Source organism: Sphaeramia orbicularis, chromosome 17 (assembly GCF_902148855.1).
Source record: "Sphaeramia orbicularis chromosome 17, fSphaOr1.1, whole genome shotgun sequence".
NCBI lineage: Eukaryota > Metazoa > Chordata > Actinopteri > Kurtiformes > Apogonidae > Sphaeramia > Sphaeramia orbicularis.
Window position 1 is genome coordinate 44,140,513 of NC_043973.1, and position 19,087 is coordinate 44,159,599.

Sequence of the window (19,087 nt, forward strand, 5' to 3'; positions counted from 1 at the left end):
CCATGAAAAGACAACAAACTGTATTTTACAACAATTATTTACATGTATTGATAGAATTAGTGGATCAACAAGTATTAAACAGTTTAGATCAGTAGATGCTTTTGGTTGGTGGTTGCTTGTGACTTTTGTGGCAGTTCACAAATAAATTTTTCTCTAGATTTAACCTTTTTTAAGTGATTTATCATCAGTTATTATGTATTATGTGCTGTGTCCTGCAGGTTTTTTTCAGTGAAAATCATATATTTTTTCTGTATTTAATTTACTGATTATGTAGATATTCATAAAAGCTCAGATTAACATTGAAGGTTATTATATCAAAAACAGAGAAAACTGAAAAAAAAACCTGACTTTTTCAGCAAAGATTTCAATAATTGAACATAAAATAAGTGTCTCCATTCACTGTCATTGATCCAACTCCATGGGTTTTACTAGTGAATCAATGTTGTAAAAGATGACTGGGTTTCCATGGTAACCACAGAGCCTCTGTACGTGCAAATGGGTCATATCTGATGACCATGAAAAGACAACAAACTGTATTTTACAACAATTATTTACATGTATTGATAGAATTAGTGGATCAACAAGTATTAAACAGTTTAGATCAGTAGATGCTTTTGGTTGGTGGTTGCTTGTGACTTTTGTGGCAGTTCACAAATTAATTTTTCTCTAGATTTAACCTTTTTTAAGTGATTTATCATCAGTTATTATGTATTATGTGCTGTGTCCTGCAGGTTTTTTTCAGTGAAAATCATATATTTTTTCTGTATTTAATTTACTGATTATGTAGATGTTCATAAAAGCTCAGATTAACATTGAAGGTTATTACATCAAAAACAGAGAAAACTGAAAAAAAAAAAAGACTTTTTCAGCAAAGATTTCAATAATTGAACATAAAATAAGTGTCTCCATTCACTGTCATTGATCCAACTCCATGGGTTTTACTAGTGAATCAATGTTGTAAAAGATGACTGGGTTTCCATGGTAACCACAGAGCCTCTGTACGTGCAAATGGGTCATATCTGATGACCATGAAAAGACAACAAACTGTATTTTACAACAATTATTTACATGTATTGATAGAATTAGTGGATCAACAAGTATTAAACAGTTTAGATCAGTAGATGCTTTTGGTTGGTGGTTGCTTGTGACTTTTGTGGCAGTTCACAAATTAATTTTTCTCTAGATTTAACCTTTTTTAAGTGATTTATCATCAGTTATTATGTATTATGTGCTGTGTCCTGCAGGTTTTTTTCAGTGAAAATCATATCTTTTTCTGTATTTAATTTACTGATTATGTAGATGTTCATAAAAGCTCAGATTAACAATGAAGGTTATTATATCAAAAACAGAGAAAACTGAAAAAAAAATTGACTTTTTCAGCAAAGATTTCAATAATTGAACATAAAATAAGTGTCTCCATTCACTGTCATTGATCCAACTCCATGGGTTTTACTAGTGAATCAATGTTGTAAAAGATGACTGGGTTTCCATGGTAACCACAGAGCCTCTGTACGTGCAAATGGGTCATATCTGATGACCATGAAAAGACAACAAACTGTATTTTACAACAATTATTTACATGTATTGATAGAATTAGTGGATCAACAAGTATTAAACAGTTTAGATCAGTAGATGCTTTTGGTTGGTGGTTGCTTGTGACTTTTGTGGCAGTTCACAAATAAATTTTTCTCTAGATTTAACCTTTTTTAAGTGATTTATCATCAGTTATTATGTATTATGTGCTGTGTCCTGCAGGTTTTTTTCAGTGAAAATCATATCTTTTTCTGTATTTAATTTACTGATTATGTAGATGTTCATAAAAGCTCAGATTAACATTGAAGGTTATTATATCAAAAACAGAGAAAACTGAAAAAAAAAAAAAAAGACTTTTTCAGCAAAGATTTCAATAATTGAACATAAAATAAGTGTCTCCATTCACTGTCATTGATCCAAGTCCATGGGTTTTACTAGTGAATCAATGTTGTAAAAGATGACTGGGTTTCCATGGTAACCACAGAGCCTCTGTACGTGCAAATGGGTCATATCTGATGACCATGAAAAGACAACAAACTGTATTTTACAACAATTATTTACATGTATTGATAGAATTAGTGGATCAACAGGTATTGAACAGTTTAGATCAGTAGATGGTTTAGGTCGACGGTAGATGTTTGGGTCTTTCAGGGTTAAACAGCACCAGAATAAGTAGTGATCATCCATTGTCTGGTAAAACTGGTCATGTTTAGCTCCCATTCTAATGCTACATTGTGTTACTGAGCTGCAGGTCCATTGACAGACAGGGAGGAGGGACAGAGTAGAAAACAAAAGCCAGTGTGTTCCTGTTGTGTTTGTCAGTGACGGTGCCAGATGTGAGAAAATTCAGAAAAACTTGTTCGGCTGGTACAACTTCATCCACTCCTGTCTCCGGTGTAGTATCATCCAAACAAATGTTTATGTGAGTGAAAATCTACTGTCAAAGCAGATGTTTAACATTAAGATGAGTGTCATGTATGGTGTAAAACATGATTCATATACAGTGAACAGTTAGTTTAATACAGTGTGGTGCAGGTGCAGAAGACGTTAATCCTCTGTAATCTAAACAGCGTCAATTTGATTTATTTAATACAATTTGTTTAAAACTTTTAACTTTTTTTTTTTTTTTTTTGTATTTCATCATTGTTAACCGTACACAAAAATACCAAATACTCAATAATTGTCATATTTTTTGCCATATTTGTTATATAAACAAACCATTTTTTGGACGCAAAAAACACAACGAAGTAGATTTTTCTCCCAATATGCTATATCAAAATTGGATTTCTTTTTTTTTTCTTTTTTTTTTTTGCAGCCTGGCATATGTCAGTGATTAACAGCAACATTGGCTAATATACTTTTTTTTTTCTGCTATGTAAAATATTCTAAAATTTTGCCATTTGTTTGTAATGTAAATAAACCATATTTTCTGATGCGAAAAACACAACGAAATAGTATAAAGTAAAAAAAAAAAAAGTACACTACCAGTCAAAAGTTTTAGAACACCCCAATTTTTCTAGTTTTGTATTGAAATTCCAGCAGTTCAAGTGCAATGAACAGCTTGAAATGGTACAAAGGTAAGTGGTGAACTGCCAGAGGTAAAAAAAAAAAGAAAAAAAAAAAAGGTAAGGTTAAACAAAACTAAAAAACAATGTACATTTCGGAATGATACAAAAAGGTGAACAAGAAATGGGTACACAACTTAAAGCAGTAGTGGAGGTTGATCAAGCCTCGGAAGTTGCTGCTACCAATTCCCTTAGGTGTCCCAACGTTTGTGAATTCCTTCCAACCCCCTGTGTCTGCATAAACGTAGTGTTGGAACACACTTTGGTACCATACCGCTGTGAGCATTATTTGAACAGTATTGGACTGCAGAAAGTAGTGTGTTACTATAAAAATGGAAAAGAGGAAAAGGCTAATAATGATAGAAGAGAGACAGACCATCACAGGGCTCGTGACTGCGACTGAATTACGGTCGCATGCGCCTGAGAATTTCGGTAGTGCGACTGTTTTTGAGATTACGATGGCACGGTGCGCCAATAAAAAAATGAGTGAAAATTAATATGTGCGCCTAGAATAATGGCTGCAGAAGTAACTCGTCAGCTGAAAATAAACAAGCTCCACGCCCTGCTGACTGAAGCGGAAAATCTAGTCCCCGCCCCCTCGCGTGCGCAGGCGGCATAAACGAAGGGATCAAATAACTCCACCGACGTTTGAAACAATCTCCCGCCAAACCCGGTTAGTAGCGCTGGCGTTGTTCCAAGTATTTTCCCATGATGTAATGTATCCTGCAAGTCAGATGATCATGTTGCGCGAATCAACTTGCTACACGATCAGCTGACCGTAACCAGCGAATCGAGGGGCTAATAAATAAACAACAAGCGGTATCCAGACGTGTACATGATTCGTCAAAAGTTTGACTTGACTTCAGGCGTGGTGTAGACCACAGTGACTAAGGGCCTTTAGGCCATGAAATAAAAAAGTTGGTTGTTGCAAATAATGGTGTGATTCGTCTTTCTTCTCCAAGAACCAACTAAAGTATATACCACACATTGACAATTGTTTTGCACCTGTGTCAATGTAAGCTTTTTCTTTCATACTCTATTCAAATACTTTATTCTAGGTTGTTAACATTGCTTAAATACATATAGGAATATTACTTGGTATGGCCAAGAGTTTTGCTTGTTCTCCAAATTTTTTATATAATAGTGGTGCGCCTAAATTTTAGCCTGTGCTCCTAACTTTTTAGGGTTAGGAGCACAGTGCTCCTAGGTCAAAAAGTTAATTTTGAGCCCTGCATCATAACATTGAGAAATGTAGGTCTGTCCTACAGAGAAATGTCCAAGAAAGTCCAGGTGTCAGTAAATTCAGTTTCCTTCACAATCCAAAGGCACTCAGAAACTGGAGAAAATGCAGACAGGAAGAGGTACTGCTCTAATGTAATTCATCTGCAAATGTTATGCATAATCAGCAAAAACTTTCGTGTTAGCATGAATAAATTAATACCAAATACATATCCAAACATACAAATAACTAGGGATGTCCGATAATATCAGTCCACCGATATTGGCATAAAAATGTAATATCGGTGATATCGTTATAGTATTTTTTTGCCGATCATTAAAACCGATAAAATAATGCCTTGATTTCGCCGACATTTACCGACGCGTAAATGAAGCATTGTTTGTAGCTGAAAGAAATGTGTAGTTTTCAAAATTGTACAATAGAGTTGCCACACTGTAACAGACTCATGGAGGGAAGGAGAGAAAATAAATAAATATGGCATTTTTTCCACAACTTAAGTAGAAGTATGTATTCTTTGCACAGTGTTTACATTTTGAAAGCCTTGTTGCATTTGAGAATGCATCCAATGGGGCATCACAATAAAATTAGGCATGACGTGTTAATTCCATGACAGGAGATATGTGATGTTACCTAAAATTAGTTTAATATCCCACATATATCGGCAGCGGTATCAGTAGATATCGGAATCGGAAATTAAGCGTTGGATAATATCGGTATATCGGTTTTTGGCAAGAAAGCCAATATCGGACATCCCTATAAATAACCGAACATAAAAGGTATAACAGCGTGTCTTGCCTTATGCGCCGTTTTTCCTCTTCTGTTTCCCTCAAATATGCAAAGAGCAAACACCTCTGGAGATAGAAATGACCATAAATGAACATAAACTCCGTACGGTCCACATTGCTGGTTTATTTACACCTAACTACCACAATGGGCTCTATACACAGCCCCTCTACTTCCTGAACTTCATTATTGGACACACTGATTAATCCAGGTGTGTCTAATTAGTCAGCAGTCACAACAGGAAGTAGCAGACACACCTGGATTAATCAGTGTGTCCAATAATGAAAGACTGATAATGATTCCTTACAGTTTGATGTGACTTGCCTGGAACGTTACAAAGTGGTGAGTTTGAAGTTGTGATTTACGAGCTCAAAAACCTGCCTGGAACGCACTTCCACTCTGGAAGGTGGTTTCACTTTTTTTTACATTTTCTACCTCCAAATTCGCTGTTGCTGTCTAAAACAAAAAGCACATCTGATAAAATATTTTGCCGTTTTCACCTGGGAACGTTGTCGTGTAAACCGGGCCTTAATCTGCTGCAGTGATTTGCAGGCTGTCGAAGGTTATCGAAGCCCGGAGGTGGGAGGGATTTTCCCTGTAAATCCTGATGGAGTGGAGAGGCTGAATGACTTAACTCTGTCCATCAGCCGATCGATAGTTTGCTTGTATTCAGTTATACAACATAGAAAAAAAACATCTTAGATTAAGTCTGTTTGGTCAAATAAACTGGTTGATACATGGAACTGAAACTGAAAACACCTGCTAACCTTTTCTTTTTTCCTCTGAGAGGTGTTTGCAAGTTCATTCTACAAAAAGCTAAATTAGCATTAGCATAGCTTCGTTCTCCTGATCCTCGTCACATTTCTTTCCAGTTTAAAGACATTTTTTTTAGCCTTGAATGAGAAAAGCGAACGGTAATTTTTGGTTTAAAGTGTTTTTTTCTTTGATCACAATATAACAAATGCTTCAGAAATGTAGATGTAGAGCAACAAAACTGAACTGACTTTAAAAAAAAGAAACAAAACATTGAAATAGTTTGTTTTTTCTGACAATATAAACAAAAGAACCCCCCCCCCAAAAAAAAGTGTTATTGCAATATAGAATCTATTTTTTGTTACTTATTCCCATTTAACAAACAAATCTTCCTAATAAATATGACAAAAGTCTGTTTTAATGTCTTTTAGGTCACACATATGTTAATCACATTTTGTGTCACTTTACACCCATTGGATAGTTCACAAATTAGTTGGGTTTTTTTCTAGCAATTTGCTCATTTATTCAATCTTTTTTTTTTTTTTTTTTATAATTCAAATTTTTATTAGAGTTTTCACTTGGATCATGACATTCATACAGTGTTGCTTAATAATAACAATAACATTGAGGGTTTCTGTACATACATGAAAAAAACAAAAAGCAAAAACAAAACAAAACTACAAGGCGTGGAAGATCTTAAAGAAAAAAAAATAAAAAAATAAAAATGATAATTAATTACTTAATTAATTAATTAATTAAATACATAAAATACAGGAGGGAAGTAGTTCAAAGTTGTTTTTTTTAATAAATATTTATAATGACAGTGTTGATCCTCTATATTTATTGGTTATAGATTAAACTGATGCATAATGCTTTATGAGTGTCACCAGAATTTAATAAATTTACACAAATTTACAAACTATTTCTTCATTTAAACTAATGAATACATTGAATTTCCAACGTTAAATAAGAAAAAACAAGCTGTAGTTTAACTCAAGAAATAAAATGGTGAAGAATGAGAAGAAAATAAAGACTTACAGACAAGTGGAAAGAATAGTTTATCATTTATTAGACTCCCTTTTTAAAATCTATATTCTAATTATATAGGTATTTTTTTTTAGTTTCCTTAGATATTGTGATTATAATTTTGTAGTCACTGCTGTTCCACAGAATATAGTACTACATATATAATTTCCTCATCAAGCAAAAAATAAAGTAATTTTTGAAGTTCATATTACATACATACATGCATATATACTTATACTAATACATACATATACAAACTTATGTATGTATATATTGTATATCCATCATTAATCCACCTACAAATTCACATAATATTGAATTAAAATAATAAATAAGGATAAAGTCAGAATGATGGAAATGTGGTTTTAAAGAAAACATTTTTTTTTTTTTTTTTACAACTGTAGCATCAATAAATCTGGATTGACAGCTAAATCGTCCGGTCAGGTTTGTACATGATACCACAAGGGGGAGCTAAAATCCTCCCAAAAGACAACGCACAGTTACACCAACATCAGCCCCATGGGGTAAATGAAGATGTAAAGATGTGGAAAAAAAGATGAAATAAAACTTGTTGAACATCCACATCCGGTCAGTAGATGGCAGCACTGACTCAGGTCCATCCTCTGGTCCCTTCATCAAGAGGCTTATTAGTTATTATCCATTATCAGGAGATACGTTTGGATTAGTGAACATAATCCCTGAATTATAATCCTGCTCATCTCTGAGTGGTTTAATCAAATTTACAGCAGGATAGTAGAACACTGACTGGAAGGTAATGTTTATGAAAAACAAACATATTAAAGATGCACACAAATAAACACAAATATCTTGCTTTTTAAACTATTTTAAAGTGATTCATCTAGATTTTTTTTTTGTTGATGTCATACATATTTCCCAAATATGGTTTAGAGGCTGAGTTTAGTTATTTTTGTCCACTTTATCTAATAATGACCTCATAGTTTTTTTTTTTTCATGTCAGGGACCCCTCACTGTTACCACATGGCAGAAAATCCAGTTATTTTACCAAGGGATTCTGGAAAATGGAGGTATGTTTCTCACTTCTCACTGAGTACATTTAAATGCACATGATTTTTCCAAATATGACATTATTCTGAACTGGATAAGTATGTGGATAATCTGGATTTTTCATTTAACCCATGAACACTTAGACCTACTTTTGAGGCAAATTCCAAATGAATTTTTCCTCTACATTTAACATTTCATAAGTGACTTATTACCATTTATTACAACATAATCCTCTGCATTTTGTCTTTTTGAAGTTATTTTCCTGTATTTGAGTAATTTCAATGGTAATTATACCATGTATATAAAAGAGAGAAAACTGAAGAAAAAGTAAATTTTTGACAAAATCAAGCAGAGCATTTACAGTTTATGTAGACCACAGGGAAATGTTTTAAAGTGCATAACTCTATTTTTTAAAAAAAGCTAAATACCACTCCTTTCTGTGATATTTTGACACATGAGTCTCAGTTTCAGTTATTTTGCATCAAAAATGGGCAAAAACAGATGTAACACAAGGGAGTCAGTAAAGTTAATACACCTATATTGACAACAGTGAGGTTGAAAATGCAAAGTTAAACAGTTGTAACAGATAATAGCCTTTTTTTATTAGCCTGATGTCCTAGAACAGGTTAACCCATAAAGACCCAGCTCTACTTTTCTGTCAGTTCCAAAATGACATTTTCTCTGTATCTAACCTTTCTTAAGTGATTTATCACCATCTAGTTATAATATTATCCTCTGTATTTTGTATTTTATCATTATAAATCAGGTATTTTCCTATATGTAATTCAATGATCATGTAGATGTTCATAAAAGCTCAGATTGAAGTTGAGGGTTATTATATCAAAAACAGAGAAAAATGAAGAAAAAGTGACTTTTTCCATCAAATCTATTATTAACTGAACATAAAACCATGTCTCCATCCACTGTCATTGATCCAACTCCATGGGTTTTACTGGTGAATCAATGTTGTAGAAGATGACAGTGTTTCCATGGTAGCTATGGAGCCTCTGAACGTCCAAATGGGTCATATCTGATGACCATGAAAAGATGAAAAACTGCATTTTACACCAGTTATTCACATGTATTGATAGGATTGGTGGATCAGTGGTTTTGGTCGCCAGGGGCTGGTTATACTCAACAATTAAACATGCAATATAATAGAAAACTAAAGCAGGCTAGTGTTCACTAACTATACCTAAAGCCACTGCGGGGATTTCATCATTGGTGACTTGTCTGCAGCCTATGTTGCTTTGGATGAAATACCCATCTTTGAGAATTGAGCCTTTGGGTTTATCCGATGAATCGATTAGTTATTCAAACAATCTACAGATTAATCGATTATTAACCCTATAACACCAAACGTTTCATATTTGATACATGAGTTTTGAAGCCCTCTACATGATCAATGTGATTTTTTTTTTCTTGAAAATCCTGATGTATACAATTAGATACATGCAATACACAGATAATCCACCAGGGGGGAGGGATTCATTCACTAGAGGCCTTTCCAGTGACACTACAAGACTGTCATTAATGAGGAAGGAGGAAGAACTTTGGCAATTTTGAGAAGGAATAATCAATTTGTTAGACATGCTTGTGTTATATTATGTTTTTGTTTGTTCAAAAATAATAATATTTGAGCATTGAGACCTGAAGTATCAAATATGATACGAAATTGAAACTCATACATGGAAACTGATATTTAAAAAAAACAACAACATTTTTTTGGTTGTTCAGAAGGACCAATAAAGGCTCCAGTTTCAAAGAACTGGAATTTTCTGTCAATGATTTAATGGTTCAGGCTTTACAGGGTTAAAATTATCGTTAATCGCAGCCCTAAAATATAAGGATGAGGAACAACAGTTTAACCCAGGATGGTAAAGGAAGTGTTTAAAGACAGAAATACAGCTGCATCGTTTTGTGCTCTTTTGTTTTCTATGCTATGTTATAACTTTAGCCCCTTTCCTGTAACTTAGTACTGACCTTTTTTTATGGATTGTATGCGTTAGTTATGTAAATTTGGGTAGGACAATATAAACTCAACTTCTTCCTACTCCATTTCGGACATATAGCATTGTTGAGGAACAACAATGAGGTAGTTGAACATTGTGTTTTGTTTTTTCTTTTTGGTTGGCTTATTGCCTACAATACTTTGAAATGTTCTGTTTAAATTTGTGGTTTCTCTTTGCCTTTTGTTCACCTTTGTATTTGGTTTCTACTTAAGTTTGACGTTTGTGCATGTAAACGTACTTCGGACACTAGTCAGGTGGTTTACTGTTACTGGTTGGACAAAAGCACCATGAGTTACAACACTGTACTTCATTAATTTCTAGCTGTGATAGCAACTTCTTATTGCGGGTATTCAAACACTGAGCTTAGAGCTGGGATTCAAACCCCTGACCCTCTGCCCCAAAGTCAGTAGTGTAGACCACTGAGCTACCCAGTCACTATTATAAATATATAGGCAGCATGACATGTATATCACAGTTAAAATTTGATTCGTTTATTACCAACTGCACAAATTAAAATCAGATTCAGCTCATTCAGTAGCCTAAAAATTTACATATTGACATTAGTGTTAGCCTTGAGAATCCTGAAAAGAAATATTTGTCCTTAGATGCTGACCACATGAAGCTGTGTTATTTGGGAGAAGTTTTTGAAATCTTTCATGGGCTCCGAGTCTGAAGAAGCCTCATGCAAAATATGATGCTTTTATCCACCTGGTAACACTAAATTTTAATAATAGCATTAACCCATAAAGACCCAGTGCTACTTTTGTGGCACTTCTAAGACAGTTTTTTCCTCTATATTTGACTTCTCTTAAGTACTTCATCACCATTTGTTCTAATACTATCCTCTGTATTTTGTGTGTTTTCAGTTTAAATCGTGTATTTTCCTATATTTAATTCAATGATCATGTAGATGTTCATAAAAGCTCAGATTAAAGTTGAGAGTTATTATATCAAAAACAGAGAAAACTAAAGAAAAAGTGACTTTTTCAGTCAAAATCTATCATCACTTGACTATAATCAAGTGTCCCCATTCACTGTCATTGATCCAACTCCATGGGTTTTACTGGTGAATCAATGTTGTAGAAGATGACGGTGTTTCCATGGTAACTACGGAGCCTCTGAACGTCCAAATGGGTCATAACTGATGACCGTAAAAAGATGACAAACTGTATTTTACACCAATTGTTTACACATATTGATAGGATTGGTGGATCAACAGGTATTAAACAGCTTAGATCAGTAGATGCTTTTGGTTGGTGGTGAGTGTTTGCGACTTTTGTGGCAGTTCCCAAATGAATTTTTCTCTAGATTTAACTTTTTTTAAAAGGGATTTATCGCCATTTATTATATATTATATCCTATGTTTTGTGGGTTTTTTCAGTGAAAATCATATATTTTTCTGTATTTAATTCACTGATTATGCAGATGTTCATAAATATGTATATTGTTCAAAAAAATATTTATGAACATTGCTGTATAAAAAATATACACATGTAAATATGCCCAAATTAGTTAAAATAGCTACTTTTACTTTTTGAAGCTGTTCATTGTGGAGCCTCTGAACGTCCAAATGGGTCATATCTGATGACCGTGAAAAGACGACAAATTGTATTTTACACCAATTATTTACATGTATTGATAGAATTAGTGGATCAACAGGTATTAAACAGTTTAGATCAGTAGATGGTTTAGGTTGATGGTGGATGTTTTTGGTCTTTATGGGTTAAACCACCTGACTACATCTACTGTTGGACATCAGTATAACTAACGTCTGCTGTCCATTCACTGTCCCCCACTGTCTAGACAAGAGGACAGACGGTTGGCTGCTGGTCTACTCTCCCGTCCCTGTTGGATGTATCTTCCTGTGCTACTTGATTATTTTATGGGCGGGGCCTAGGCTGATGGCCCGGCGTCAGCCCATCAACCTGAGGCCTGTGCTGCTGCTGTATAACTTCGCCATGGTCTGCCTGTCCGCCTACATGTTCTACGAGGTACGAGAACCCAGGGACCCAAGTGTGACCTTAAGTGTCCAAACAGATGCATTAAGACACCAGTGTCCTTGTTCCCTGTCCCCGAGGAGGACAAGAACACCTCGTCCCCGTGGGGATCCCCCCCCCGTTCCATGTGTTCTGTCCATTGTGAGCGTTATCTGTGAAACAGGAAGTGATTGCACTGCCTCGGTGGTAGCCAGTTTGTGTGTGAAGACATGAGATGAAAGGTCCCAGAGCTGATAGAGACGAACTGAAGCAGAGATGAAAGCGGCTTTTGTGTTTGCAGTTCACAGCCTCTGCCTGGTTGTCCAGTTACAGTCTGCTGTGCCAGCCCGTGGACTACAGCCACAGCCCGCTGGCCATGAGGGTACGCACTGCTGTTTTAGATCCACAACGTTTCATCATTAAAATCATTTCCTGCAGTGTTTGGGGAGATCAAATGCAATCAGTTACAGATTAAACATCATATTTAAATGGTTATTCCTCTCATTACTTCATTAAATTAAATAACTACCCAGAAAGTTGGAATAAAATATTTTCACCTGCTGTCGTGAAATGATTCTGACAATGTGTTCAACGCCCTGACCCTTTTTCTTAACCTATTAATGTTGTTTTTTTTAAATTAGATTAGATTAGATATGAAATACCACAAGAAAATAGCAAAACAATTACTCTAAAAGAAAAACAAGTTTAAAAAAAAACAAGCATCAAAGTGTTAATAATAATAATACTGCTATAATGGACATTCTGTGTCCGGCGCGTCTTTGTCCGACGCGTGTCCCAATGTTGCAGCACAGGTCGGTGTACGGGTGCAATGTCGATTTTGCACCATGGGAGGGCGCTATCATACAATGGCACCACGGGTACAATGCCGCTAGTAATAATAATAATAATAATAATAATAATAATAATAATGATAATAATAATAATAAAAAAATAATAATAGCTAATTATGTTTTATGCATGTATATTTTATATGAATACATATATTTGTGCTGTCAAATGATTAAAATTTTAATCAGATTAATCACAGGGTTGCTGTGGATTAATTTTGATTAATCACGATGAAATATCATTCATTTTTAATCTATATGAATTGCGTTTCATTTTGCATGAGCAAACAGACTCAAGAAAGAAGGGAATATATATGCACTTAACGGGTTTATTAAACACCTTCAACAGTTTAAACAAAATAACTTGAAACAACTGTTCCGTCTTATTTTTTTTGTCCTCATATTTCCATCCAGAGCTCCAATATGCTTTTTAGTGTCTTCCATCTATATGGGTTGGTTCTGCTGCCATGTATAGTTTAATGATCACAGGATAAAAGTTATAATAAAATGATAATAGTAATAGTAGTCATAACAACAATATAGAATATTTTTATTCGTAGTATTATTATTATAGAACTATATTAACTATAAAATACTACTACTACTACTACTACTACTACTACCACTACTACTACTACTACTACTACTACTACTAATAATAATAATAATAATTATTATTATTATTATTATAGAGCTAAATTACCAACAACAAGGAAGCAAACATTACACCCTTGAATAAACAATACACAACCTAAACAACATTGCACAGAATTGCATGTTTCTGTGCCTAAACCAGCTCAGACTGGAACCATGAAATTTTCTTTGGGACTATCATCCATTGAAAACTGACCCTCTGAGGTTCTCTATGAAACAAAACAACCTGTTCAAGCATCAGTATGTGATGATTTTAGAGTGAAAATGTATAATATTACTATTTCATCCACTAACGCTTCACTCCCCAACACTGCTTTATTTAATAATGTTAACCTTCTGCATTCTTGAATTAAAGCTTAAACCTAACATGAAGCAGGTTAAATGTAGTCAAACTGCACTGGAAACTACATTTATGACATTTGCGGAGCTTGAGCAGATTAATAACATTTTCCTGTGCTGTGAACAGATGGCCAGAGTGTGCTGGTGGTTCTATTTCTCCAAGGTGATAGAACTCAGTGACACTGTGAGTAACAACAAGCATCACTCAATATTTAGATAATATTGACTCTTCTATGGTATTTCTGAATGATCTGATCGCTGTTGTCTGTTCCAGGTATTTTTTATCCTGAGGAAGAAGAACAATCAGATAACCTTCCTCCATGTTTACCATCACGCCACCATGGTCTTCAACTGGTGGTCTGGGGTTAAATATGTGGCTGGGGGCCAGTGTGAGTAGACGTCCCCCAACAGTCTGGGGTCCTGGTGGTTTTTTTAGGGTTAGAGTTTCAACCATGTTTAGATCAAGGGGCGTCAAAGTCATTTTAGCTCAAGGGGCCACATACAAAAGATCTGAAGTGGACCAGACCTGTTAAAAACATAACATAATAACCTATAAATAATGACAGTTCCAAACTTTTATCAATGTTTTAAAGTGAAAAAAGACAAATTATTTTATGAAAAGGTTTACATCTACAAACTAACCCTTATAAAATGTGAATAATATGAACAACCTGATCAACCTGGGCTATTTCAGATCCAGTACAGTTACTGATACCCAGGTTTTTCCAGGTACAGCCTGGTTCTGTCGGAGGTTTTCCAACAAAAAATAGTTTTTCCTTCTCACTGTTTCTGTAGATTTTTTCCCTGGAGGATTTGTTGGGTTTACTCTTTAGACAGTCTTTTTAAGGCAGGGGTGTCAAATTCATTTTAGTTCTGGGACCACATTCAGCCCAATTTGATCTGAAGTAAAATAATAACATAATAATATATAAAAAATGATCTCAACTCCCAACTTTTCTATGTGTTTTAGAATGAAAAAAGTCGAAATTACATAGTAAAAATGTTTACATCTTCAAACTATGCTTCCGAAAAAGTGTGAATAACCTGAACAACTATGACTAAACTGAAATTTTTTAAGGAAAATGAGTGCAATTTTAACAATATTATGCCTCAGTTTATCACTTACACATGTGTATTTCAACCTACAGATTTCATTTCATTTATTTGGATCTCCATTAGCTTTGGCTTAGGCCATCGCTATTCTTCATGGAGTCCACACCCATCACAATTGTCTTTATACTGCAATACACAAATGACAAAAAAAAACAAAAAACAAAACACAAAACAACAAAACAACACAAATAACAACTAAAAACCATTCATCACAATTACAAAACAAAAACAACATACATGTAATACAGGACCAAGTTCAATTAACAGTACCTTCCAAAAAGTGTTTTTTTTTAGCATACTTTGTAAATGGTCAGATATATTTCAGTTATATATCAATGTAATGTCAATCAACTAAACCACAGGTGTCAAACATGCAGCCCGGGGGCCAAATGCGGCCCGCCAAAGATTCTAATCTGGCCCGTGAGATGAATTTGCAGAGTCAAAAATTCTACACTTTTGAAATGAATTAAGCAAAAAAAATAAATAAATCTTGAATTAAGGAAAACATGTTGAATTAAGCAAAAAAAAAAAAAAAATCTTCAATTGACTAAAAAAAAATCTTGAATTAAGCAAAAAAAAAAAAAATCTTGAATTAAGCAAAAAAAATCTTGAATTAAGCAAAAAAAAATCTTGAATTAAGCAAAAAAACCAAAATCTTAAATTTAGCAAAAAAAATCTTAAATCAACAACTTTAAAAAAATTTTCTTTGCGTTAGTGCAAAAAAATAACATTAAATTATTAAAACATTTACATTTACAAACTATCCTGTAACAGTAAAATGTGAATAACCTGAACAAATATGAACAACCTGAAATGTCTAAAGAAAATTAAGCACAATTTTAACTATTTTCTGCCTCTTACTAAGTGTTTAGTGTCTTTGTAGATCTGATCCATAATGCACATGTAGAAATTATAAAGTTGAGGCAGAATATTGTTAAAATTGCACTGATCTTTCTTAAGAAATTTCATTTTTTTCAGGTTTTTCACATCTTTTTTGTTTGGATAGTTTATAAAATTAAGTATTTTTGCAATTTAATGTTTTTTTTTTCTTTACACTTAAACAAAGACAACAATTTGGAGTAGTCATTATTTATGTGTTGTTATTATTTTACTGGTCCGGCCCACTGGAGATCAAATTTAGCTGAATGTGGCCCCTGAACTAAAAGGAGTTTGACACTCCTGAACTAAACATTAGCAGACACCGAGCATTGTTTTGCAAATAAATACTCTTTCAGTAATTCTTTAAATCTGTATTTTTTATTTTCTTGAATGATTCGTCCCAGCAGAGCATTCCATATCAGCATGGCGCCATACGTCACAGTACTTTTCATTTTATTTGATCACAGCGGATCTACAAATGCGCAAATATTGTTAGTAACAGACAGAATTTTACTAAATTTGCATTTACTTTTTTAAAATACATTCTATTTTACGTATATTTATTCAGGTTATTTACATTTTTTTGTGAAAGGATAGTTTTTATATGTAAACATTTTCATAAAATATTATTTTTTTTACAGTAAAACAAAGATAAAAAAATTGGAGTTGTCATTATTTATAGGTTATTATGTAGTATTTTACTGGTCTGACCCACTTCAGATCAAATTGTTCTGTATGTGGCCCCAGAACTAAAATTATTTCGACATACTTAACTGTTAATATCTTCAGCGTAATTTTTGCATTTCACAGATTCTTCCCATGGACCAGATTGGACCATTTTGCGGGCCGGTTTTGGCCATATGGTTAACAGCCCTGGTTTAGACTGAAATGAAGCTCAGTGACATGAACTCTGGGCTTACTGTTCTACTGTTTGACCCCAAGTTAGAAAACATTGGATGGACATGTTAAACTCATCCAGCTGTCGTTTTTTTCTTCCATTCATAGCTTTCCTGATTGGTCTGATCAACTCCCTGGTCCACGTAGTGATGTATCTGTACTATGGTCTGGCAGCTGTCGGACCCAGCATGACCAAATACCTCTGGTGGAAACGCTACCTCACCTCCCTGCAGTTGGTCAGTATCTGTTCTGTTGTTATAATTAGCTCTATATTTTATATCTCGGCACAACATTGAATTTGAATTCCCTCTGGATTAACTTGAATTTCCCTCGGGATTAAGAAAGTATCTATCTATCTACACTGAACAAAAATATAAATGGACCACTTTTGTTTTTGCTCCCATTTTTCATGAGCTGAACTCAAAGATCTAAAACTTTTTCTATGTACACAAAAGGCCTATTTCTCTCAAATATTGTTTATAAATTTGTCTAAATCTGTGTTAGTGAGCACTTCTCCTTTGTCCTTTGCTGAGATAATCCATCCACCTCACAGGTGTGGCATATCAAGATGCTGATTAGACAGCAGGATTATTGCACAGGTGTGACTTAGGCTGGCCACAATAAAAGGCCACTCTAAAATGTGCACTTTTACTGTATTGGGTGGTCCAGGAGGGTCAGAAAACCAGTCAGTATTTGGTGTGACCACCATTTTCCTCGCACAGTCTTCTTCATGAATTCTCTGAAACAGCTTTGGAGATGGCTTATGGTAGAGAAATGAACATTCAATTCACAGGCAAAAGCTCTGGTGGAGATTCCTGAAGTCAGCATGCCAATTGCATATTCCCTCAAAACTTGTGACATCTGTGGTATTGTGCTGTGTGATAAAACTGCACATTTTGGAGTGGCCTTTTATTGTGGCCAGCCTAAGGCACACCTGTGCAAAATCATGCTGTCTAATCAGCATCTTGATATGCCACATCTGTGAGGTGGATGGATTATCTCAGCAAAGAAGAAGTGTTCACTAACACAAATTTAGACAGATTTGTGAGCAATATTTGAGAGAAATAAACCTTGTGTGTACACAGAAAAAGTTTTAGATCTTTCAGTTCAGCTCATGAAAAATGGGAGCAAAAACAAAAGTGGTGGGTTTATATTTTTGTTCAGTCTATCTATCTATCTATCTATCTATCTATCTATCTATCTATCTATCTATCTATCTATCTATCTATCTATCTATCTATCTATCTATCTATCTATCTATCTATCTATCTATCTGTCTGTCTGTCTGTCTGTCAAATATTGAATCTTTTAACCCTTTATAGTTCACTTATAGAAATACTCTGAAATTCAACATTTCGACCTTAGTGTGTTATTGGGTTACATAAGACTTTATTACTTATGTGAAAATTAAAAAAAAAAAATTTTTTCATTCTATATAGAAAGTCAAAGTCAATGAAGTTACCATATTTGGTTCCTTACCCGTAAGTGGCAAAAAAAAAAAAAAAAATCTGAGAGGTAAATATAAATAAGTGGTTCCAGGCACAACAAACCCTGCCCCTCACATGTATTGTAGCTTATTCTGTCATGGATCCAGCTGATGTCATCATGTCAATGCATGTGTTGATGTCAGCATATCAATTACCTCTATATATGTGCCAAGTTTGAGGTAAATTGAAACAAAACTGATGTTTTTCTAGACATGTGAAATTCAAGTAAATGGGAAATTTTTTTGTTTAATTCATAAAAAAATTTAACTTATACCTACTTTTTCCAAAATGTAATGACATCTATTCTGGATCACTAGTAATCTACAAACCTAATTTGATGTGAATTCAACCAATAGTTTTGCTGCTATAGACATTTGAAATTTCACCCATTATAAGTAAATGGGGGGAAAAAAATTTTTAAAAATTCATTAAAATTTTGAACTTTGACCTACTGTTCCCAAAATGTAATCAGATCTGTTCTGGGTCACGGGCAATATATAAACCCAATTTGGTATGAATTCAACCAATAGTTTTGCTGCTACAGTGTTAACAATGAAACAAACAAACAAACAAACTGAACCCAAAACAATACCCCTTGCCTCCCCTATGGCAGGCGGGGTAATAAATACAAGAAAAACACATGTAAGGTGAAAGTAATATGTCTTTTAGAACATTAGAACATCACTTTTATAGCATTAGACCAACATTAGTGCTGATCCAGACACCTGCCAAAATCCACATTATCCCTTTGAACATCATTCCTTACATTAGTACCATTACTGCATGGTACCGAACAAAGCAGGTCCACTAACTGTTCATGTAGAGGTGGACCTTATAGACCAGGGCTCTCAAATGCCTGATTTAATCTCCAGTGGGCTGGACCAGTAAAATAATAGCATTATGACCTATAAATAATGACAACTCCAAATTTTTGTCTTTGTTTTAGTGCAAAAACC

The 19,087-nt window shown here is 34.2% G+C and overlaps 1 protein-coding gene across 1 annotated transcript in view; it reads left to right on the top strand.

Moving 5' to 3' along the window:
* elovl8a (ELOVL fatty acid elongase 8a) overlaps positions 1 to 19,087 on the top strand; it is a 32,353-nt gene that overhangs the window by 6,909 nt on the left and 6,357 nt on the right. Inside the window, exons 2-7 of the mRNA XM_030159857.1 lie at positions 7,880 to 7,946; positions 11,742 to 11,929; positions 12,216 to 12,296; positions 13,883 to 13,939; positions 14,030 to 14,144; positions 16,753 to 16,880. Coding sequence (XP_030015717.1) covers positions 7,880 to 7,946; positions 11,742 to 11,929; positions 12,216 to 12,296; positions 13,883 to 13,939; positions 14,030 to 14,144; positions 16,753 to 16,880 — 636 coding nt within the window. The remainder of the gene's footprint in view (positions 1 to 7,879; positions 7,947 to 11,741; positions 11,930 to 12,215; positions 12,297 to 13,882; positions 13,940 to 14,029; positions 14,145 to 16,752; positions 16,881 to 19,087) is intronic.